Source organism: Pararge aegeria, chromosome Z (genome assembly GCF_905163445.1).
Source record: "Pararge aegeria chromosome Z, ilParAegt1.1, whole genome shotgun sequence".
In the NCBI taxonomy this organism is placed as follows: Eukaryota; Metazoa; Arthropoda; class Insecta; order Lepidoptera; family Nymphalidae; genus Pararge; species Pararge aegeria.
In genome coordinates, this window is record NC_053208.1 from 26,429,050 (window position 1) to 26,454,438 (window position 25,389).

Below are 25,389 nucleotides of genomic sequence, written 5' to 3' on the forward strand. Positions count from 1 at the left end.
CAGGTTATAACAACGAACTATGTTAATATTGGCACTAATTATGTATTACCTATCTATTATTTTTAACGTTGAATCGAAAAATGCCAATTTAGAGTTTTATCGAGATTGTTTCAACAAGTCGACCCCATTCGTTGAAGAGTACCTCTACATACCTCATAGAACGTTTAATTACAAATTAACAGGCGTCAATATTATCTACAAATAATTACATGATTATTACTTACAAAGAGAGTTTTCTTACAGTGAAAAATTCGATGACGGTATGTTTTATTAATGATATGTTTTAGCAATGTAGCAACGTGGATGTTTTAGCTCTATATAAGGTACTCTCTCTTAGTAATGAGAAGGACAGTTATGGAATATTAATTACCTGATAATTAATTATCAATATGCAAGAAAATCGTTCAAAATCGAAATCCCTTTGTACATTGATGCGTGAAACTTTTCATTTTATAATATTCTAGTGTGAAGAATGATTTGTGAAAGCTGACTGGGAATCGACTTCTACAGTGCAGAGAACAGTGATAAATGTCTGAGTTATCCACCGACCGAAGTGAAGTGGGTGATTTATGTAATTTAACAAGGCATGGGTGCAGGCGAGCGTAATTTTGTATGTCGGCGGTAGCGTTCCTGTTGCGTGTATTGCCCCGTTGGTATTCTGATTAGCTTGTTCAACTGTAGGACACGAGGTCCTGGATTCGGTTGCATCGATTGGGTCTGAGATTTTTAGGTTTAATTTTTTGTTAATTAAATTCCTAGAGCCAGTCCGGAGTTCGGAAATTGTCGTTTTCCACTTCAACTTGTGTAAGATTTTCATCAATTACATGTCATAATAACTGATACAGCCCTCTGATCAACTTGGGAGCAATATGAGAATTGTGAATTTACACAGTAGTAAGTAGGTTGAGAATAATGATGGTATGAATGAAACAGAGACTGTTTTTAAGGTTCTGTGAACTGATATTTACAAGTCATGTATGTTTGTGAGGTGAGCAGCCATTAACTACGGATCTCTTATAACTTGAGGTGCTAAGACATGGATCATTATTGGAGTTCTCAAGATAAAAATAATGTTAGCCCTTAAAAAGTTAAGCAAAGGTTTTGCTGAGCACGTGTGTGTAAGGTAGTAAACATCTTTAAGTAGTAACGTTAGAGCCTAGACAGCAAATATAAAAGCCAATGGATGTCCATCCAAATGCCTTAATTAGGTTAGTGTAAGCACTTATAAGCGCACACTAATGCTCTTGAATATGGGAAAAAGAATGAATAAAAATATTGAAATTATAATTATATTGGTTTGCTCTATCCAGAACTTTTGCGTTCTATCTTTGTCTTGCGTCAGTCACTAATCGAATAGCCTTAGTATAAGATTGGCTTGCTCGCAATCGAGGAGTCATTTTCGACTATAACACATCTTCAAAGTCAGATGGACCTAATGTCACACGTTTTACAAATCCTGTACTTCTGATTTTCTTCTATAAACTTTCTGTCAAAAGACCGAGCTAAATAATTGTAGGCACATTTGATCTTTAAGATGAGAGCCTTGATCTTTTTGATCAAGGCTAGAGTGGTTTTCAAGTATTTCCATACCACAAAACCCCTCTTCGATTGCGAGCGAGCCAATCTTATACTAAGGGTAAAAAGTACGGTGATTAAACAGTTCTAATATTGGTTATGCAATTATTTTTCTCTTTCTATCATCAGTAATTCGATATCCTGAAGACGAAGACAATATATTGCGTAACACGACCGCTTTGCAACGTTTATTTGAATAGGGGTTTAATGTATTCAATTTATATAGAACTTTAATAAGGAAACCTCCTCACAGGCGGTTAAAGTCCACCAATGGACTACGGCTGAAACACTATTTTATTAGGCCGGCAATGGGTTGGTATGATGCTAATATTAAGTCGACTCTCATTTCGAAAATTCATCGAAAATTTGATATCACTATTCTTACTTAGTTTATTAAAATATTTGGTATTGCTTCAATGTACTCTAAATAATAATGCTCATACTATAAGGGCTATTTTAACTATCAATACAATGTGTGTTAATAACTGGCATCAGCGGTGTAACGTGAGTGGAAAGCACTAATTTCCTAACATTTGGCTGGTATCGAACATTGCTCGAATGAAAAAGAACGGTTTGGTCCGACCCGGGAATCGAATTCCTCGTGTTCCGCAGCCAAACGTGCTAACCATTTGACCAGAGAGTAGGCAAAGAGCTTAAGCAAGTAGTTACGCATAAAAAAATTCTATAACAATAATTGTCAGATAAACAAACAAGAAGTTGATAGCTTCACTTAAATGTATACTTATAACTTACAATCTACAGTCTATTTTTTCTCGCTTGACTTATATTGTAAACAATCTTTTGTTACGTTTAAGTGTAAAGTTTTTTTTCAAATTGCTAAGAAAATAATAAAAACATACATTAATAATATTGAAAAGAATGTTTACAATAAAACACAAATGACAAAAAATTTACTTTACTTATTACAAAATCAACATTAGGTACGAGTTATGTTATAATGAAATATATTTTATTTTGGCACTATATCTAATTTCTATAGCGATGCAGAGGAGTACTGCATCTCTAAATGCAAAACTGATTGAAATACAAACAAATATTAAAGTTATGGGTATCTTACGAAAATCTGAGCGCAATGCCACTTAAACTTCTCTTCACGGCCATCATTAAACCCGAACTTTCTCACCAATCGACACTGAAACTGCGTGGTACCCACCACGCTTCTTCTAGGAGAGATAATGCTGACAGTGATAGCGGTGTAGTTACAATTTCAAATAATTTAAACAAATCTACATACAAATAATTCTCCCAAAGTTCCAGCATATCAATATTGATTTGAATTATTCCTCATTATTTTTGCCTCAGTGTTCTTTGCAGATTTGCATATGGCTCGTGTTTTCGGGAATGGCAATATAGAACTCTTGTATTTAATGAATAAACAATTTACATTAACGAAAAGCAGATTAAATATAACTGTGTAAAGAATAAGAAGATCATAAATATAACTTATAAGTTCCCACAATGCCCTCCTCTAGCAGGAGAAGTTGGTAGTGAGATTCCATTATGAACGTATCACAGCTATCAAAATAAATAAATAAATACAACTTTTTACAATAATCGACAGTCCACACGCTAAATAAATCTGTTTTCAATTTATTTATATGAGTACAAATATTTTCACAGGCAGCACACATGTTCGGCAGTAGGTTTAAGAGGCTTAATTATTTACATGTTCATTGTAATTATATAAGTAAATACTTCTAATAACGTAATGCCATTAGGCAAAAGTGACATACGACGACATCCACCTTTTTATTTTTTGTCAATATTTTTAGATAACGGAAAATGGACGCTGAAACTATGATAAATTAACTGTCGTCATTTTATTCAAAATTTACGAAGACTACTTAGACTTGAGTAAAGACGTCCAATTACAACGATTTATCGACCAAACAATCCATAACTAAGTATATTATAAATTTTGAACGTTTCTCTATTGTTTGTTTGTTACTTATGTTCGTTTCCACCGCTGCACGCTGCACGGATCTTGAAGATATTTGGCGCATATACAACTGGTATTCCGAAGATCGAAATAAGATTTTTTATTCCGGAACATAACAAAATTAAATTTTGTTAAATATTTGAGAGATTATTAAAAAAATTGCGGATTTTCTATATTGGTGGACGTTTAATTATCCTCGTCTACAATATATTATGCTTGTAGAACACAAGTTTTTAACATAATAATAATAGGGGATGGGGTAAAAAACTCATCTTAAGAGGATATCAAGTTAAATTCCATTAAATTTTCAATTTGAGGGATCAATACTATTTCCGGTTCTTCTATACACGCGGCAGTTTTTTCAGTTCAGTTTAGAATTATTAACAATTTTCAGGATCAAACACTAATGCCCGTTTTAACCAAAAGGTAATTCCTAGTTAAGTAACGCCTCATCAAAGAAGATTCCTAGGCATACATTTACCTGTCACCAACCGTACTTGCCCAACTTACTTTTATGTAATGATGGTTCTTGCCTCAAGGTATGGTATTATGTGTTTTTATGATCATATTTGTTGTATGGATTTAAGATTATTAAAAAAAACTAATTTATATTTTTCATCTTTTAAGTGTCAGTTCACGAGTCCCTTAAAGTTTACGATCCGCTAAATCGACGTCGTATTTTTAGACGGCGCCTAGCGTCGTCAGTCATCACAAAACAATTCACGAAACGTTTTATTTTATCCAGGAATCAACTAAGACCTTAGGTGTCTAAGTAAGGAAATTCGTAAGTTTAGTGAAACGGGCATTACGGTACTAGGTTTAATATACGATTAACTTAAATTATTTATAGTTCCAATAGAACATCAAAAACAACAAATAATAAAAATTGTGGACTGTCCGTATGCCAGGTTATGAACCCTTATTGAATAATAATGAATATTGAATAATGAATGCTTAAAAGCAAAAACGGTTTAGATTCGATAAAATGCTTTAAACTAACTCATCGACAAAAAATAAATTAGTTAGTCAGTTTCAGTTTCCTATTATTATCACAATATCATATAATAAACAAAGTTCCGCGTCTGTCTGTCTGTCTGTCTGGGCAAAACTACCGAAGAGATTTTCATAGAGCTTTTACTAACCGATAGCGTGATTCATGAGGCAGGTTTTAGTGTATAATTCATTATATTTTTCCGTTGGCTGAAAATAACAGTGATTGTTAAAGATGTCGGAAAAAATCATAACCACTAGTAGCTTTACTGGCGTAAGCTATATCTCTAACTATTATAGTTAAGCCACAAATAAGATAAATAGTGAAAAGATTTTTTTGTTTTTATGATGTATACAATATACTCCGAACTACTTAGCCGATTAAAACCAGTTTTTACCGACAGCTTTAAAAAAAAATAGTGATTTGCAATAATGTAACCTAAAGCAGCAAAATTTTGCCTAGAAAATACGTTACTTGGCGTGCGCTGATAATACTTTTAATGATAAATGAATTATGAAAATTAAGCTTAATTTGCTACACTCCGCGAAAAGCAAGAGAATAATAAAGCAAATAAAATAGAAAATTAAGATTAATTTTCATAATATATCATGGAATTCCGCAAAGTAACATCTGCTTTTATCCAATATATAATAAATAAAAGCTATGAACTACATGATTACAGTACTCGGTAATATAAAAACAAACATCGGGAAAACTAACGGTTTCCGCGGGACTTGTGAAATACCGAAATTGACGCTGATAAAGTCACGGGCAACAGCTAGTTTATAATATTTTAACCCCTGATAACTGGGCAATACTTGAAAAATAGGAAACTAAAACTGACGGTAATCTGGTTGTCGCCAAGCCCTAGAGACTTAATTGTAAGCAACAACTGAGTTCAATTAAGGATTTAAGTATTTAAATTTTTACAGTAATCTTCTAGACAATAAATTCCATTCTCAGGTAGGTAAACGGTGCGGCAACGCTACCAAAAACGTATGCACCAAAGCAATTGATCGTTTCCAGAGAGTTCATGGTAAGTTCAAAAAACACAATGTGACATCTTAGACTTGGCTTTAAATATCTGCCACTTTGTATGGCCAAACTAAACAAACATGATGTTTGAAATCCCTACGAGTTTTTTAGCTAGAAAGCTTACAATCAAATCTCTGTATAGGGTGAGTGATTGAATGAATGGCAAGAGGTCGAGCATACGATCCGTTCAAACCTCACTCTGCATGCAGTGGATCGAGGAGTCTTCTGACAGCTCATCCATTGAAGAGTCCGTGAAAGAAGTGCCATCTGAAAATGAGTATTGGAAAAATTGAATACAGAAATAACGGCATAAAATTTCTCGATATATCTTTTTTACCACGTAGAATGAGCACATAAGTTAATTATTGTTTTCAATATTACAATTTTCCAGGAAAGCTGAATGTTTTCCAAATTGTATGAAATGGTGTTAGTTAATCAAAAACCTAGACTCTAGAGCAAATATAATTCAGAATCGTGTTACTATTCGTTGTGAAAAAAAAAATATTAATGAAAAAAAATGATTTAGCACAAAATGAACAAAATTTTGAAATAACTTAAAAAATAGTTTATGCCGTATCACAGGCAGTCATGAAACGTTCATACAATCACAGAATGAAGAACATATAGAAACCGTTTACACGACTAATATTGAAGCACTCCACTTTAGTAGTGTTTCTCAAAAAGGCACTCCATTTCACTTAGTAGTTGACAGAAATTTTTTTTTTTTATATTTTGTAATAAAATGGGGAAACTGAGAAAAATATGTGAGCTAGCCACATTCCGCGGGTGTAAAAAGAGACGTACGCGGGGCGCTTTTGGACACAATATACTGCATGCTATAATGGCTGAATGAGATTTCTGTATTTTCTTAATTCTCTGCATATAATACATTCCAATATACCAACCAAATATTCCAAAAATAACACAGCTTCCTTCCTGTGCGACTGGTTTTAGGAAATTCGGCGCACGAAGTGGAACTGTTACTTACATAACTACGAGTATAAATAAATAAATATACTCTACGACAATACACACATCGCCATCTAGCCCCAAAGTAAGCGTAGCTGAGTTGTTGGTGCTAAAATGACTGAACTATAATAATGGGTTAAGGATTTCAAAACGATTGACAGATTACAGATTTACATACCTATCGGGACGAAAGGCGGTTTGTTCTGGAAGGAATACGTAAGGTGGAGATTGATAGGCCGGCCAAACCCCACCGAGTCAGCGTCGCGGGACATTGCTGCGGACAACACTTCACTTATACCCATGGTGTTAATATGGCTTATATCACAACACAGCCAACAAACAAATTTCGCAGGAAAGTAATACAGAATTCGCAAAAAACTCAACTCAAATGTCGCATGGCGGAAGCACAAAAAAGCACAATAAACACGGTGAAATAAATTCGTATTGTAAATATGTTCGATTATGTTATATCATATGTATCTAGCCCCACCAATTTCTCCAAGGCTACTTGATAGATTTGCGTGAATCTACTTATAGATGGATCTCTCAAAAAGATTTATTTCATGTTTCAATCTCTTTGGTGTTTTGGACTTTGCTACATAGCTTGTTTCTTTAGAAACGCATGTTTTAAATAGCAAAGCTAATAAATGTGCACTAAAAGCATGAAAAAAATATCATAAAAATGAAATATGTTTGTGTTTTGATAATTGCGATCGTAAAATTGTCCAGTGGTGTCAATGTAAATCGACTGCAGTAATGTTTAGGGCTGGTTTTGCTTCGTTGCAGATACAGACTCAGAACTGCATCAAAAAGCAAATCCCGCAGGAAGTCTCACCTTGGCTTTGTTTCCCTTTTCCAGTGTGCTGATGCTTCTTCTGGCGCGCTCGACTGTTCTGGAACCAGACTTGTGTGACTCTCTTGCTCAGCCCGGTAACCTGTGCGATCCTCTCCAGGTCCTGCCCGTCCGGGTTGGAGTCCAGCTGGAAGTTAGCCTGGAGGACCTGTAGTTGTTCCTCGGTGAATGTGGTACGAACGCGTTTCGCCTTGCTCTTGTGGTAACCTTCGGAGTCGCAGCCGTCTGAAGTTGAGATGCGTATTGTATCATGAAAAGAGCTAGAGAAGTCTAGATTTAAATCTATTAATAAAAATGCATTGGCGTTTGCGGCCATTTGATTATACAATACTTGGAGCAAAACAGATAGAACTTCAGAAGACTTCGTTGTTGGAAAAAACATTGGTTATTTCATGGGACAGTAACTCCCGAAATTAATAACCGATAATCAAAAATCTTGCCATATTGATTTGAGTAATGCAATTCATTTACTACACTATACTACTGGCGATGAGACATCCTTATGACTGACTTTATTATTTGATCCAATGACTTTGGATTACTTTGGTTAATTTTATTTTTGACTGAGGCTACGTCAGTTTGCAAGACTGTGGTGGACAGTAAACCAGTTATAAAATTAGTAAAGTTATATCATTACTTAGTTGGTAAAAACGTCCAAATTTTTTAGTTTAAAGCAAAAAATAATAAGAAATTACCATCTGAAGAAATTGATCCTCCATCCAAGGTTTCCAAGTAATGCGGCTTGCATAGGACCCTGTCTTCATGCAGTGCAAACTGTTCTCCAGTAGACAGCTGCCGACCGCAGGCATCGCAGGCGAAGCAGGCGAGGTGGTAGACCTGCTCCCGAGCCTTGCGTACCCAGTCTGATGAGGAGATGCCTCGGCAGCATTTAGAGCACTTGGCGCCGAAACTCCTGTGCACAATGTATTTAAATTGACGGATTCGTAAATTTAAAGTTGTAGGTACAATATGATCGATGAAAACGGCACAATGTGTAATTTAAATTGCATGGGTTTGTACTGCATATACCTATGACCTAGATGCATTTGGAAAATTTAATCCTAATAACATAATTAAAAGAATGAATATTCAGTCAAAGGTGGAAGAATTTGAAATTGTTCGTACAAACAGCTGATGAAACAGTGGAAGGAAGGTTTGATGATAAAATTAATTAACTTTATAAATAAATTTTAATTGATCGTAGGATTTACCACAAGAAAAAAACCATCCATTTCTTTGGACAAACATGTTCCCAGTATTATTCAAGGTCTGCTCGTTCTGCTGCACTCAATGTTGAGAGGCCAGTAGGTTTTATAGCCTTTGACGAATAATCGAGAGTATTACGGTTTCGTTCGTCTAGTAGCAGTTGTAAGTTGAAAGGAATATTTAAAAAGTTAATCAGCTTTACCGTCGCGTATAAAATTAAGCAGTTTTACTTACTCTAACGATCGTGGGATAGCAACTATTCATGTAGTGTACCTATATGTATAACACTTGCAGGAGTCTTTCTTAACAGAACTTAATGTTAAATTGAGAACTTTGGGTAATTAGAGTTTGTAAATAATCTAGGTATTTAACTTTTATTTTACATAAAAATTTCGGATGAAAGATGTTCCTCTGGCCAGGGATTGGTTTGTTTATAATTCTAAAAGGGTATTTTTTATATCTTTTGATAAATTTTATATAACTACCCCTTTTCACTGACCGCGCCGGTGCTGAGAGTTTTGTTGTTATTTTTGCTATTTCCGAATTTAATAACAACAAATTTTAATAAAAGTATTGGGTTTTACTGTCAAACATTCTTAGATACGACCTGCTCAACTTAGGAGATGTTCAGCTTAAGTAGAATTCGAAAATGTACAATAAGTGTAATACGTAATTTAGTAAGTTGTAAGTTATTACTGAAAACAGTTTATCAATATTGAATTGCTAGCTGCCAAGGTACATTGTAAACAGGCTGAATGGGTTGACTTCAACTTTAGGCTGTATCGAAATTAAAATTGGAAGTACAATGGAGTCTCTAAATAGGAAGCACTGCGAAGGCAACACCGGCGATGGAAAACTTCAGTAGGAACTTTTTCATACAATAGCGTCTGTGGATCAAATTATCGTCTGTAAAAAAATGGTAGGTACAGATTCCTAACTCGTAGAAAAAAGTAACCCTAAGCCCTCCAATAAAAGGCAATAAAAATTTTGATCTGTGTATTGCACTCTTTTCAAACACCCTCGTACTTAGTAAAAATACACGTCGGGAACGGTAATCTTGGCTGATTCGAATAGGTACCTTCACGAGACTTTGTCTGAATAAACTTATTACAAAGCTAAAAAACGTTACGTTATAAGCAAAATTGTTACATTTTCATTGTACTATCCCACGATTTTTACAGGATGTTAGTAAAAATACACGTCGGGAACGGTAATCTTGGCTGATTAGCATAGGTACCTTCACGCGACTTTGTCTGAATGAACTTATTACAAAGCTAAAAAATGTTACGTTATAAGCAAAATTGTTACATTTTCATTTCATGACATTATAACTATGTACAAATTGTACATAAACATGCAATTGGGGCAGATGTTTTCTACAGATAACAACATTCGCACTGGCTCTACTCACACGCAATTATTAGCATTTAGAACTTTCGCTAAGCAACCGTAAATTTCGCAACATGAGGTTATGAATAAAAAAAAACAAAATTAAAAAAATCCTTCAAGATACGTGCATGGCTGGTAAAACTTTTTCAAAACATTTTAGTAAATACCACTCCCTTGACTGCAGAAAAAGTTTTACCATCTCATCAACCTGGTAGCAAGTGTTGATGCACTTTTGGCTGGCAGCCTATAGTCTGTTAGGGGTAAGGCAGGCGTCTTAAACCCATAACACCCTTGTGATTTCGGAACACTAAATCACAAGCGGGGTCATTGACGGTGGGGTGCTAAGATTTATACTCTCCCACTAGACTTAGTTCGGAGATAGAACCCGGGATGTCCCACTTAGGTGATCTCAGCGCTCGCCAGGGAGGTCGACATGCATCTAACTAAGTTTAATAGGTTAGGTTAGTATTAAATTGTTCGATAGGTGTGATTTAAACTTTTTACATTTCGGCTGTCCCTTAAAAACGTAGAAGACCTTTACAAAAAAGTGTTTTGATACACATCAACACTGAATAACTATTCCGAGCTAAAAAGCGGCCACGTACCATTTAAGGTCGTGTCTTAGTTAACATCGTTCTGAAATCAAATCCGGTCATATCACGTTTGATTTGTTAATACTCTGTTATATATTTCTTCTAAATACGTTTTAAACGTATAAAAATGCCTACCTACATGACTAAATTTCAATCTAACCAAGTAGTAAAAGTGAATACTTTTGCACCAGTAGTTTCATCTTTTTTACAAGAGAAAAGCAAGTACCCCTAGTATAAGTTTGTACGCTCGCAATCGTGGCTTCGTTCGTTCGCTTCGTTTCGTGTATCAATACGTAAGGTCCACTTGTCTTTGCCGGAAAAGCGGACCTTATCCGACTCATTTTAGATTCGCTAATTGAGTTTCTTCTGCCCAGAGAGCTGACTGAGGAAACTTGGACGAATTTGAGCTTTAAAGCAGGGTTGTTTAAGTTCTATTTTATGTTGTCACTAAAATGTCACTAAGACGATACTCGAAACCGTCTCTACGGTTGCGAATGTACAAACGCTTAACTGCTCTAAAAGGAGATCACAGGGTCGCCGCTGGACCGAGGTCGTCGAAAATAAACAAAATGGAATGAAATGTAATGTATAACTCTTTCTATCGCTCGCTGAGTGCCTCTGAGCCTTCTTATGAGGCCCATAGTTAGCGAAAATTTTAAGTTGGCAAGTGCCTTTGTACATGTATGATGTTCACGCCACTGCTATCACCACTTCCTAAATGTAATTTACAAACTGAATTAGTCTAGGAACAACGAATAAATTGCTGTTAGAAATGAGTACAAAGAGAGTGACCTAAATGAAGAAATACACAGGATGCATTTCGGTACTTCACGATTAATTTTCGTACTTTAGCAGCGTTGTCCCTGAGAGGTCGTCAAACGTCCCTTATCTGCGGGAGGCGGCTGCCATTTCGCAAGCCTTAATAATTAATTAATTAAGGATACGCGTGCACGGCGCAACACTCCATTAACACCGTATCATATCACCCGCGCCGCAACATTAAAACACTTTTGTTTTTTCTCTTATTTCCGTTTTTTATTCCCGTTAAGGTTCCGCAGGAAGGTCTTTCAGCATTTGGGACTCTACCATGAATCAGTGTCGTGTAAAAGTTTCCTACCAAGGTTGAAACTAGGTAAACTGACATTTAAAGGGAAAATTGATAACAACAAACTTTTTTAATCATATTGAAATTTTACTATCCTACATCCAGTAATATTCTTCAATGTTTTATTTTAAGTGTTTCACAGCTCAAACGTGTTCAATATGCACTAAATTCCAGAAAGTTAAGATATTCTATTATATGCAGGGATTTCGTGCAGAATATGCATTCCATTTGTTCAACATAATTTACTATCCATTTTCTTTGGAATCACAACTCATGTCAAAAAGCTCTTGATATTGAATGACGTTGTCAACATACTATTACTACTACAAGTAACAAACTATATCAATATTGTCGTAACTTTATGTGACACATATTTTTGTGACATCAATATTGTAAAATTTTCATGCAAAAACTTGTGTGACATCATAGGTAGCAGGTTACCAGACCTCAACCCACGATTAACAATCAAATTATTGCAACTTAATCGGGTTAAACTAAGGACAGTTGTAGGTATGATAACAGGGCACTGCCTACTAAACAAAAACCTTTCCATTTTAGGTATAACTACACGTAATGCTCCAATGCAATGAAGTAGTAGAACAACGCGCAGCATACCTTGGCTCCTCAGCAACACTCCAGGAAGCACTCGGCGACCTGGGCGGCCTGCTAGGCTTCTGGAGTGAGCTCGACTGGCTGGAGTGATCCAGTTGGGAGCCGCATCAGTGGCCATACGTACAACGGACAGTTTCATACCAACCAACAGAATAACAGGCCCAGGAACAGAAGAAGAAGATGGTAGCAGTGAAACGTGTGCTACGAAACTGACCGTGCTCAATAAACAGCTTCAACCTACGGGACCCTTGTTAGTTGACATCGACTCGCTCTTGGCCGTTGTAACTTTTGTTTTTGCTTTTTCAGAAGCCACTTTGCCGGATCATTGGAGATGAATAATCAGCCCCTTATCTGTACGGCTCGAATCTGAAGCCAATACTTAGTATTCGGAGTGAAGATAATTATAGGAGGTGGAGGTTTGTAATAAAAGCGGACCGTGTTTTTAAAATGGTTTGTGTGTCGACGGATTAATGGATTTCAATGTTTATAATGTTTTGTGATGGTGATGGCAGTTCACTATGGAACGATCAAGAAGATTAAGTTATCGGCAGAATCTGTATCACTGAATTACCTTTAAAAAAAGTGTGTGCGTGGAACCTTTATACGCGATTGAATTAAAACTTTTATTATAATTCATTGATGAAAGAGTAAAATGTTCCTGGGACTCCGCCTTTTCATTTAATATTCACTATTTCATTTTATATTCTATTTAAAATTCATTAATATAACTTTCACATTATAAAAATATTTTCATTTGTTAAATAGAATAATTGAGAGTAGAAAATTTAAGGTTTGATCAGCACATGATAATATAACCTTGTCATTGACTATTCTAGAATGTCGCAATCGTCAGAAAATTTATTAATAATTCAGAGATTTATTTATATTTAGAGATTTTTAAAAAACTTTGCAACTTAATTTTTTTTTTAACTGTGGAATTTTTATTCATTTTGCTATTCACAATTGATCCGTTTGAAATTATTGGAAATAAATAATCCTAGATTATTATGATATTTGCCGCTACCTGGCTTATAAGTCAAATACTTACGACCAATCCAAATTATTATTTTTAAATAGCGGAAACTACACAGACGTCTGACGTGAGCGTTACTTCCGTCAGAAAAAAATTGAGTTACTCCCTAGTCGGTTTTTGAAGTTCTACTTCAAAACTAGTCGAACTAGTTTAGGTGTTATCGCTAAATCGATCTTTCCCAGCCTTTGGTTAAAGCAATTCGAATAGGAACGGGTTGGTTATTTTTCTCGCTTTTTAGTAGTATAAAAAAGTTGTTTTTTGTTGTAAATTTTTTTTAAATTTTATTAGCATTTTAACAAACGTTTTCAAGAAATAAATAATATTTGATTTGGTTCATAACCTGAAATTGATTCGTTTCAGTGGGTTCGTATTTAGATATAACTTTAGTCCTGTTCGAGATACAGACAATGCAAAGATACCTCTTGGTGTCTTAGACGTTATCACAAAACTCGGTTAATAAATACCTACAAGGAAAAGTATTCAACCATCAATAATATTAGGACACCCCTTCCATCATAAAAAGGCAAGAAGCTGGTCACTGGACCACCCGAAACAGCGCATGAATAGTCAACGTCGCTCGTTTATCTCGCCTACCAGACATCTTCATTACCGCAAGTGTTAAGACTTGTTCATCTGTCACCGCGTTAATTACTATGCGAGAGCCGCCTTTAATTGATTCAGCCGGCGACAAAATGTTAATAAGGTGTGATAACGGTAGCGAAACGTTCCTCTCACAGCCTCCCCCCTTCCTCTCCCACCTAACCCTTCCCCTTGCCCCTCCCCGGAGAAGTCGCCCCTCGCCCCCGCAAACAGCGCATTTTCAAATGCAAATCGCGTAAAAACATTGCTGTGGATAAGGCAGATAGATACCTATCTAAGGATCAATGTACATGAGCCGACCTGCTACACAAAAACCTGACTTGTGAGAAGAAAATTTAATAACCAAAAAACGACCTTGTACAGTTAAGTTGTGTTATTGCGACAGCGGTAATCGCGGTTGTTTTGCTGTAATTTTTGAAGAATTGACGTTGTGCGTCTCCAAAACTCTTCATCAGATCGATATGCAATTTAAAAGGGACTATGTCGCAATAAAACTGTGTGTGTGTTGTGTGTGTGTTGTGGACAGTTGCAATGAGCTGGGCACATGGCACAGGGGGACGCGACGTGGACATTTGAGGTCCAAAGTGCAGATACATTGATCCCGTCCCGGAAAACACACCTATGATAGACTACCGGATTTTACGCAACCAACATGCGATTCATTCAAATTTCATTAGCCTCATCAACACTTTACCAGCTCACTATACGCTTCGGGTCTCTTCTCATAACAAGAAGGGTGTAGGACGTACTCCACCAGGATAGCCAAGCGCGTATTGTTGAACATTTTGGTGAAATTTCAGGCATGCAGGTTTCTTTCTTCGGGTCTCTTTTACTTAGAAAAGTTAGAGGTGTGCGCCAAGGTTCGAACTTGGCCCCTTGAAAGTTTAGCCGAAGTCCCACCCACTAACTAGGCTATCAACGTTTTCATTCAAATTTACTAACACTTTAACTTTGAGAGTTGGCGTGTCTGTGGAGGCTGTTCAGAAATGCAAATCGTGGATAAGGCAGCCGCTGATACGTTGGGTACAATTAATATTCGTGCTACACGCGAATCCGCACTCTAGCCGGTACCAGCGCCCCGCGCCGCCTCCGTCTGGCGCAAGTAGCACAATAATGCTGTAAGTGTTGTCTTCGAAACTTTAAGCTGATTAACGATTGCGTCTGGGGTATATTTTGACTATTTAAGGGCTATTCAGCTTTACTCAAGGTTACATAATTTATTTTTCAATTGGATACGATGTTGACTGGAAGTATCTACAAGAAGTATATTGTGATGCTAGACGTGATCATCAAAGAGGATGTTATATACAACGTGTAAATGAAAACCGAATTAATTGTGGAACTCCCTACAAAAGACCTATGTATAGCAGTGGACGCCAATTGGTTGAATTAAATAGGTGATGATGATAATGTTGCAGACATAAATGCTCGTAGAATCCTCACAGAACACTATTAGGTACCTCTTTCCTCTTTTTTCTGTACTTCTTTTCAGCTGTACTCGTTTATTTAAAAACTGATTAAAGGCTCGATTGACATCTTGGAGATGTCTCTTAAAAAGTTCAAAGTCTGTATTCAACGTAAGCTTGTAAAAAAATCCTATTATAGTATAAAGGACTACGTAATCGATAAAAAAGCTTGGGTGTAAATTATTGCTCTAACCAGGTTGCTCTTATGAGATGGTGATAACAAAAAAAAAAACACCCGGCTAAGTTTGTTGTGGGCTTCTTCTTAGACCAGGACGCGTTTGGAACCTTCGTAGCTTTAGTTTTAAGTTTACGAATGTGGTTATCGCGATCATCTCACTACCGTGTAATTCTTATGTACGCATCAAAAGTGCCACCTATGGGCCTACTTGAATAAAGATATTTTTGACTTTGACTTTGACTATTGATGTTCTAATAAGGCCGAGTCAAAAGTCACATTGTACAAAATTCACGTGCAGGCCCACTTGTACCGCTTAAAGAAGAAATGTTATGCCAACGTTTGCGACTTCAATCGATATCAACACAGTAAACATTGATTCAGCCCGCACCTCACCTCGCCAGCAAACGCTGCTATTTCGTTTGCTCGACACCTAAGATTTGTAGCGTAATGAAAAATGCCCTATAACTTTTCTCGTTAATTGAGCTTCTAAATGAAAAAAGATTTATCATATCCTCTTATAAACAGAGATTGGCGCATTCGCACAAAAATAAACTCTTCAGGTATACATATACATACATGGACAGTATCCCCGTTGCTCCATATTAAAAGCAATGTCAACTTCTAGAGAAATTGACATTGAGATGCTGCACAGAACTGTCGCTTGTCGTCACATTCCTGTTTCCTGTTCTTGACATTCTAGACCCTCTGTGACTCGGCGTTGATTTATTCTCTAAGGTAACAAGCGTCATAAAATGAAAAACGCGTGTGTGGTTTTTTGTGAGCTGGCGGACGATGTATTCCCCTCTCACTCGGTTTCGCATCTACCTTCCACCTGTCCAAATCGTGTAACCATGTGCGCCCACATTTCGTTACATCGTTTAATTTTACCCCCATGATTATTTCCTAAAGCTGCTAAAGAAGTATATATTCAAAAATCCGACACAATAATATATAATTTCATGACTAATAGTTGAACTGTTAAATGTTTATTTGCTGTGTGTTGTATTGACACCGAGTTGCTTTCCCGCTCTTATCCGTTAAAGACTTCCGTCTCAATCTGCGAAGCGTATATAATTGAAATGGGACCAGCACGGAAAGGGGCAAAGGACTGAAAAACTTAACATGAAAACTAGAAGTAGTTGAGTTTTTTGTGGCAGATCTCGTCCGAGGAAGTACTGACGCCATATTTATTTCTGCCGCAAAGCAGCATTGTTATATTGCTGTGTTAGCGGGCTCCTTCACCTCACATACGTCTTGTGGGAGGCTTTGGTCGTGGCTGGTTACCACCCTACAGACAAAGACGTGTCACTAAGCGATTTAGTGTTCCGGTGCGATGTCGCGTGGACACCGTGTCAGGAATATGACTACCATACTCCCTAACAGGTTAGCCCGCTACCATCTTAGACTGCATCATCACTTACCACTAGGTGAGATTGCAGTCAAGGGCTAACATGTAGTGTTATAAAAAAAAACATTTATGTTTATTGGAAGGAACTCTCTATGACTTCCTTGCATGCCTTGCGAAGTTTAAATAAAACAAACTTTAACGGTTTAAAAAAACGATTTCGCTGGCTGTAACTCAATAACAGAAAAGTAATTACGGCGTACATATAAAGCTATCAGTCAGGCGATGGTCAGGTCGTTGGTCATAGTAGGTGGACGGGGCGGCCGGCGGCGGGGCCCGCGGCTACGTTCAAATAACCGCATAATATTGCAATGAATCTTGCTGGTGTTTCTAAAACAAATAACTTAAATCATTTCGCCCATTAAGGGTGCGGTCAGACGCTAGATAGTCGATTGAGTCTCTTAGTTTACTGAACTTTATTTTTATTCAAGGTAGCCCTTGACTGCAATCTCACCTGGTGGTAAGTGATGATGCAGTCTAAGATGGTAACGGGCTATCCTGTACGGCAGTTCTATTAAACCTTATCGGTTTCTTTACGCGACATTGTACCGGTGCACTAAATTGCTTAGCGGCACGTCTTTGTCAGTAGGGTGGTAACTAGCCATGCCCGAAACCTGACCTGAAAAATATCTCACCCGATGGTAATAATTCAGTCTAACTTCTAATATTGTAACGGGCTAAAATGTATCTCGGTTTCAATAGTCTTAATTAGAATTAAATGTAGCTTGTCGATGTCAAGCTGAAACAAACCTTAACTATATTAAATTAATACTGGTCTAAGACGAGATGGTATATAAGGCTGATTGCTATTATCGCGGAATAAGTAAATAACTAATAATTTAGTAAACGAATTAAGAAAATATTAAATGTCCTATAAATATTGACGGCCGATTGGCGCAGTTTGCAGCGATCCTGCTTTCTGAGCCCCAGGCCGTGGGTTCGATTCCCACAACTGGAAAATGTCTGTGTGATGAGCATGTATATTTTTCAGTGTCAGTAAGTATTTATGTAGGTTTTTCATAAAAATATTCATCAGTTGTCTTAGTACCCATAACACAAGCTACGCTTACTTTGGGGCTAGATGGCGATGTGTGTATTGTCCTAGTATATTTATTTGTTTATTTAAATATTTTTGTCTTAGTAAAAATATATTTTTTATTATGGAATGGGTTCCGAAGACAGCTTTTTCAAAAGAACTTTTAAAATTATGGGTACCGGTACCGGTCTCAATGAGGCCGTAGTCCACCACGCTGGCCCAGTGCTGATTGGTGGTCTCGACATATGTGATATTTTAATTTCTTAAAACGCACATAACTTAGAGGTTAGATGAGAAAAGTTAGAGGTGCGTGCTGGGATTCGATCTCGGTCCCTCGACAGTGATGTACCCATCGGGCTATTACCACTCCACCACACACTATATTTATAAAAGAATCATTACATTAGTCAAATTATGCTTGGCTAGATTACACCCAATGCACATCTGAGACGAGTCATCACTCGTAGCTTTAGAAGGAGCCCTAAAGTCATGGTTCCTTCTAGAGGGAGAGGAGTGAAGCAATCAAGGCGTTTGGGATTTATTTCGCGCCTCCGGCCGACCGGACACCAGAGCCCGGTTTTTGTCAACGGGCCAAACGGACCGGCCGCCGGCCGAGGAATGTTAATAGATATCAATAAATCTGTTTTAACGGCCTCGATCCGTTATATTATGAAGAATAAGACAAGAGATTGGTGTGTAAGCTACGTCATCAGCTAGATTTTGTAACCACCTTCCAAAAACAGTGGAGTTTTTCCGACGTTTTATTTTGTTTATGTTTTTTTTTCATTTGGGTTTATTGGATTAATTAATATGATTTTACTTTGACATAACAGTGAAACCTTCATTTGTTTCAATAGTCCTTTAACAGCTTAGTTTGAATCAGTTAGCCAGTCTCAATCACCATCATGACATAAACCTGACCCAGTGCGGATTGGTGGACAGTCTCAATACTATAACATCATATTTTTGTACAAGTAAAATATATATTACGACAACACACACATCGCCCTAAGCCCCAAAGTAAGCGTAGCTTGTATTAAGATGAATATTTTTTTTTTATAAATAATTTTTATGAAAAGTGGTGGTTACTTAAGCTTACTGAGCTGAAGGCTCCACCCAGACGAGAAAATTCTGAGAATCTAAATTCCCAAACTTGTCCGGGATCTGTTCAAAAATTAAATATGTAAAAAAAAATACTCTTTAGCCTTTTTGAGTTGTTTGGGAGGCATCAGCTATCTTAGTACCCATAACACAAGCTACGCTTACTTTGGGGCTAGATGGCGATGTGTGTATTGTCGTAGTATACTTATGTTTGTTTATATATTTTATATCATCTTTAACATCGCAAAAATACTACCGTTACAACGTAGCTCTTTTGTAACTATATAATAATACTAAAATCTTAAACAATTTTTTTGAATTTTTTTCTTATTCCTCTACAAGTTAGCCCTTGACTGCAAACATTCCTGGTGGTAAGTAATGATGCAGTCTAAGATGGTAGCGGGCTAACCTGTAAAAGATTATGGTAGGCATACCCCTAATCGATTACTGCGCGACATCGCATCGGAACACTTCATCGCTTAGTGGCACGTCTTTGTCGGTAGGGTGCTAACTAGCCACGGCCAAATAAACAAGTTTTAACATAAAAAAATTAATACTATGTGCTACAATTAGCTTTCGTTTGCGAAAAATTTGCAACTATTACTAACTTTGGCGGAAAAGGTTGGTGTACCCTGTAAACTGAATACGCCTGCGTAACCTTTTCCAGTGTACAGGCGTAACGTTGTGTTTTGTGATTGCGTAAACAATGTTAGCAGCAATCGCCGTTGATTTGCTGTCAATTTCTTGAAGAATTCGTTGTCCGTCTACAAAACTTCTCGATCATATCAATAAGTTATTAAAATGGGACCATTTCGGAATAAACCAATTTCCACTATAAATGCCCGAAAATGCATAAACATAAATAAAAATAGACATTCAAATTGATATAGTTCTCTCTCTCTCAATAAGTACAAAGTTTATATAAAACGAAAGCTTACAGAAAAATCATGTTATAACGTTAACGTGCGAATTGCTCTAACTTCATAGCTTACTATTGATCTACTGTGTTAACAAAAAAAATACCTGGCTAAGTTTGTTTTGGGCTTTTCTCAGACCAGAGCGCGTTTCGAACCCTCGTTGCTTTAGGTTTAAGTTGGCTAACGAAGTTATCACCGTCCCCATGTAAACATATGTATGAGAATTTTTAAATTTGAATTAGTCAAGTCGGTAAAAAGTGTTTGTGAAGTGCAAATTGATATCACCCGTCAGCACATAATAGTTCTGCGCCAGTTTCTCGTCCGAAGCACACGAGATGCAATCTCTTGTACGCGCTCTTGTACAAGCGATCGACATTCGCGTACAAGCCAATATGATTGCGCCGGCGCCGCATTGTTTAATATGCAGGGTGAATCGATTACGGCGGGTTTATTTATGCGGCTAGGGATTAATTAAACCAGAGGCGACATGCGCCATTTACATAAGACATGGTGCGCGCATTTGGAGGCGAGTGGGCGCTACTTTGCGTGAGAGGGAGCGGGCAACTATACACTGTAGTCCGAGAGACGGTGAAACATTCTTCTGCCTATACTAGCCGTACTGCAAAACTTTCACTTATATACAGATCAGCAAATAACTCGTCCTGCAATGCGTCACCCTGTGCACATAAACCTGTGGTGTAGATTTTAAGCCTCATGAGACTGTAGTTACACTGGTTTACTTGCTTATGAAATAATTAATTAACTCCTTTGAACATTCATTTCAATGAAGTGATAGAACAAGAAATAAGGACAGAGGAAGAGGTAGAAGAGTACATGTTCCCGACATAGCTGAACGAGTAACTATGCTAAAATTGTAATGGACAAGGCATGCAGTACGGAGGACCATTTCACGTTGGGCTCGCAAGGTATTGGAGTGGCCACCCAGCCCTAAATAGCGTGTCTGTATGTCAACCTCCTGCAGAGTCCACTTACTAGTACCACGAAGTGACATGGACGTTTATCAATGTAAATTTTGATGATTATGATATGTCATTATATATAACGTGAAAGTGAAAACGGAAATAATACTTTACAGGCTTTAGAGGTACATTATCTACCGTATCTTAGACTTAAAAGCACTGCCTTAGTTTTTAATAAAAAAAAATCAGATACAGCCCTAACCGCACATGCAAAATTAAAATCATGTGACTCTTTATTTGGTACGCGTCGCGTAGTGTAAGTACTATGCGCGTGTCGGTCTTTTATCTTCTATATGATTGTCATAAATAAACACTTAGAATGTTTTGAATTCGTTCGTATGGAAAAATAAATATGCTTCGTTTGATGTAATATTTCTACCTTCAACATTATTTCGGAATTCGGTTACACGTTGTATACCTGATACTGCTGTATATAGATAGAAATAAAACCTTTTAATGTTTTCAAAATATCACCTGTTACTATCCCGATGGAGAAACTATGACTTACCATACTGAACCAATCCAGAATTATAATCATATCAATTATTTGGATATCACTCTTATATACAGTTATCATATTAAGCCAACTACTCTCGTCGACATTGGCACATTTGTAGCTTACGCTGCAGATTGTCGTAGAATACTTACTTGTAACCTTAGAAAAACAATTTTTGTGTTCTGTGGTATCGCGGGCTGCTGTTAATAATTTAATGTATAACATCTGGAGTGAACTAAGTCGTTCGCTCTTCGTTTATATCTCTGTAATAGAGCCTCCAATGTCCTTGTTGGAATGTTTTAGTATTTTGTTACAGCGCGGGCACTTGTATAGCACTTCTAACAAGTAGGATAATGCCTATAGGTAATGAAGAGTCTAATTGTACTGATGATAGTTATATTTTATTTAATTGTTTATATTTATACGAAGTTATGAATAGTTTACAGTATGAAGCTAACGGCTATACCAAGCGTCATTACCACCAAAGAGTGCATAAAAAGTGCTATCTATATATTGGAAAAGTTACCTTAAACCTTTGACTTCTTTATTAAAATCCAACGAGTCGGAAGAGTCGGAACTCCAATCTATATAAGTAGCCCCGTATTAATCCAAGATACTCGTAATTTATAAAGTAATTGATAGATATGACTAAGGGAAGGAAAACATCGTGAGGAAACCTGCATGCCTGAAAGTTCTCCATAATGTTCTCTCATGTTTGCGGATTCCACCAATCCGCACTGTGTGCCATGGCATAAACATTTTGTGGCGGCGGCCTTCATAGACTGATTTTCCGCTTTTTGTCATTAATAAAAATCGAAATCAGTTTATCCATTCGGGAGCTACTATGCCATGCAGATCGACAATGTAATAATGGTCATGATTTAGAAGTTATGTTTAGTTATTTTCCAAGAATATTTAACGCGATTACTTCATGGAACAGTCGCGATATATATAGAATAAAATAAAAAATTGTAATCAGTACCTACCTACTTCATGTTATAAAAACTACTACCACAAAACACGACACAATAAATATGTAGAAAACAAAGCCTTTACCTTTATTTTTCTTAACATTGTTATCTCTAAATTGACGAGTATATTAATCTTAAAGAGTTTCACGGGTTATTAACGCCATCAGTTCAGTATTTGTTTTTGTTTTATTCCACTACAAGTTTCCACTAAGCTGGTGATAAGTGGGCTACGGCAGTTGTATTCAACCCTTAGCCCAAAACGGTTATATAACACGCGCATCTTATCGGAACGGATAATATGATAGCCTAGTGATTAGAGCTTCGGCTTCCCTTTCGGTGTGACAGAGTTCGATCACCGGCACGCACCTCTACCTTTCGGAGTTATGTAGGTTTTAAATTTAACATATTTAAATTATCACTCGCTTCACTTAACAGTGAAGGGAAACATCTTGAGGAAACCTATATGCCTGAGAGTTTTCCATAACGTTCTCAAAGTTGTGTGAAATCTACCACTTCCCAGCGCACTTGGCCAGCATGGTGGACTCTGCCAATAGGTTAAGGTTGTGAGACTGTCCCCGTTCGGAACGTTCCCTGGAGACAGCAGTTCTAACCGCTGCGCCACGGAGGTCGACAATAGTTAACAAACACTTGTACACATTCGAAGCAACCAGAACACTCTGGCAGGATGTTAAAACAAAAGGCGCTCGGGCCACGGCTACCTGACAAAAAGGCGCGCTAAATAAACAATAAGCGCGAGATATATCAACAAAAGCAATTACAGCAGTAGCCGGCGGCGACGCCGGATTTACTGCCGACACTCGTTTATACTGCGTTATTTATACTGTGACTCCGAGAGCCTGTTAACGACCGGTGTCAATAAGCATTTTTAGGGTTCTGCAATTGTGCTACGGAACCCGTATAGTTAAAATACGTTGTCCTTCTCCTACCGACTAAGGTGGAAAGAAAACCTTTCTCCTTTTCAGATACGTCAAGGTATGAAAGAGAAAATATTAAAACGAAAATCTCTATTAATTTTATTAATTATAAATCTTTGGCCTACGGAATCCTATCTAATGTGTCCGCACCCACTTAATCAGTTCTTCATTATGGGTCTTTGAAAACCCAATTTACATTATATCATATTCGGTGCGTTGGATTCGAAGACGCCGCAAAGTTGTAATACTTTCGTGATACAGGTTTCGCGCTTTTTTATTCCACCACAACTTAACCCTTGCCTGCAATCTCAACTGATGATAAGTGAGGATGCAGTTCTAGATACTAAAGGGCTAACCTGTTGGGGGTATAGGCGTTATATTAGACCCATACCTCTAATCGGTTTCTACACGGCATCTTGAAAGCTGACGTGGTACGGTATTAATTGTCGGTCACTAGTCACGGCTGAATCAATCGATCAATTTTTTATTTTGCTTGAATATGGTACATGCAACATGTTTACATAGGTGTTAATTAAATTTTATAAGTATCACATATCCTGCCAAGATTGGCGTCAAAAATTATTCGTTAGTGATTATATCAATTTTCTACGTCACATTATTAAATAATTAGTTAAAAGTAAAAAACAAAAAAAAAGGAAATGAAAATATCTGATTAAATAAAAAAACTGAAGCCTCCCATCAGAAGAGATCAGTGAAAAAATTACATCTCTTGACCTATATATAATAACTTTCTTACTCTGTGGTAAGAGGAGAACTTTAAAAAAATTACTGAAACAACGATTTTTGTCTGCCTTTGATTAAGATAAAGATAGAGGCTTGGATATTTACAACTTTGCATATATATTTATAAATTTATTTATTATTTTTATACTAGTTTATTTTAAAATCCGTGCTTTATTTGTAGTTTTATATTAACTACAAGATAAACTTGGGGTAGGGCATGGTCCTTTAATCCAATACGTACCTACATAGTAAAAGAGGGCTAATCTTAACAGTAAGATGGATAGATACACCGACCGGTTCTAATCTGCTCTAAATAAATAATTGACTCGATAAATATATCCGATACAGGCAGAGCGATATTCTTTAACTAGGCAATGGCTTGGGTAGGAGGACTTAGTATTTGGGCTTTGCAATAAGATGAGTTACGTCTTCCAATACACTAGGCAACAAAAAAATCAACTTCTATAGTTTGGTTGTATATTTTTTTTATGTCAGAATTAATCAGAACGCAATCAGAAGCAATGGATGCTTATGAACAAATTTGAAAAAAACTTATTCTATGAGAAAAAAATACTATCAAATTATATCGAAATTGAGTATTTATAATCGATCATTCTTTTTTCCAATACTTAGATTACAATATAGCATTACATACTTACAATGAAGTCGGATTCTTAGAAAGTATACAATTTTGCTAAATCGTATTACTAGACATCTGTTTCTAGTGTATGTATATTTCGTATTTCATCTTCATAAATAGACTTGATTCTAAAGACTTCTTCCTGCCCTATTCCATCTGTTAATTAATGGCCACGACTCTTCAAATATTTATGTTCCCAAGATTACAAACATGAAATAATTATTCAAAATTAACACTTGTTTCCAGGCTCAGAGTCAGATGGATAATCATTTGTTAACATCTAACATTAACATTTAACACCCGGCCCCGCGGCTTCTGTCGCTTTATTAATTTGATTAAAATAGATTCACTACTAACAAGCTTGGAAAAAAAAAATGTTATTTGTCAATGTACCCTGCCTACACCTCGTTTGGTGGAAGGCTATTTGTCAACTATTTGTCTTGTTAACATATTCTACAAATTTTAACTTTTCACCGCTTTTCTGTTGAGTATGGTTGATGTATTCTGAAAAATATAAAATACTAGCTCCTGTCCGCGACTTCGTCTGGATGGACTTCAGAATTGGGTCTAAAGCTCATTAACAATTTTTAATCTTACTA

General features: G+C 36.7%; 1 protein-coding gene across 1 annotated transcript in view; it reads right to left on the reverse strand.

Moving 5' to 3' along the window:
- Positions 1-5,748: 5,748 nt before the first annotated feature.
- The window catches only part of LOC120635971 (LIM/homeobox protein Awh), a 31,324-nt gene continuing 11,683 nt past the window's right edge, over positions 5,749-25,389 (reverse strand). The window contains exons 3-6 of the mRNA XM_039907183.1: positions 8,079-8,296; positions 7,366-7,608; positions 6,709-6,804; positions 5,749-5,828 (exon numbers count right to left, since the gene is read on the reverse strand). Of these exons, the coding sequence (XP_039763117.1) occupies positions 5,749-5,828; positions 6,709-6,804; positions 7,366-7,608; positions 8,079-8,296 (637 nt within the window). The remainder of the gene's footprint in view (positions 5,829-6,708; positions 6,805-7,365; positions 7,609-8,078; positions 8,297-25,389) is intronic.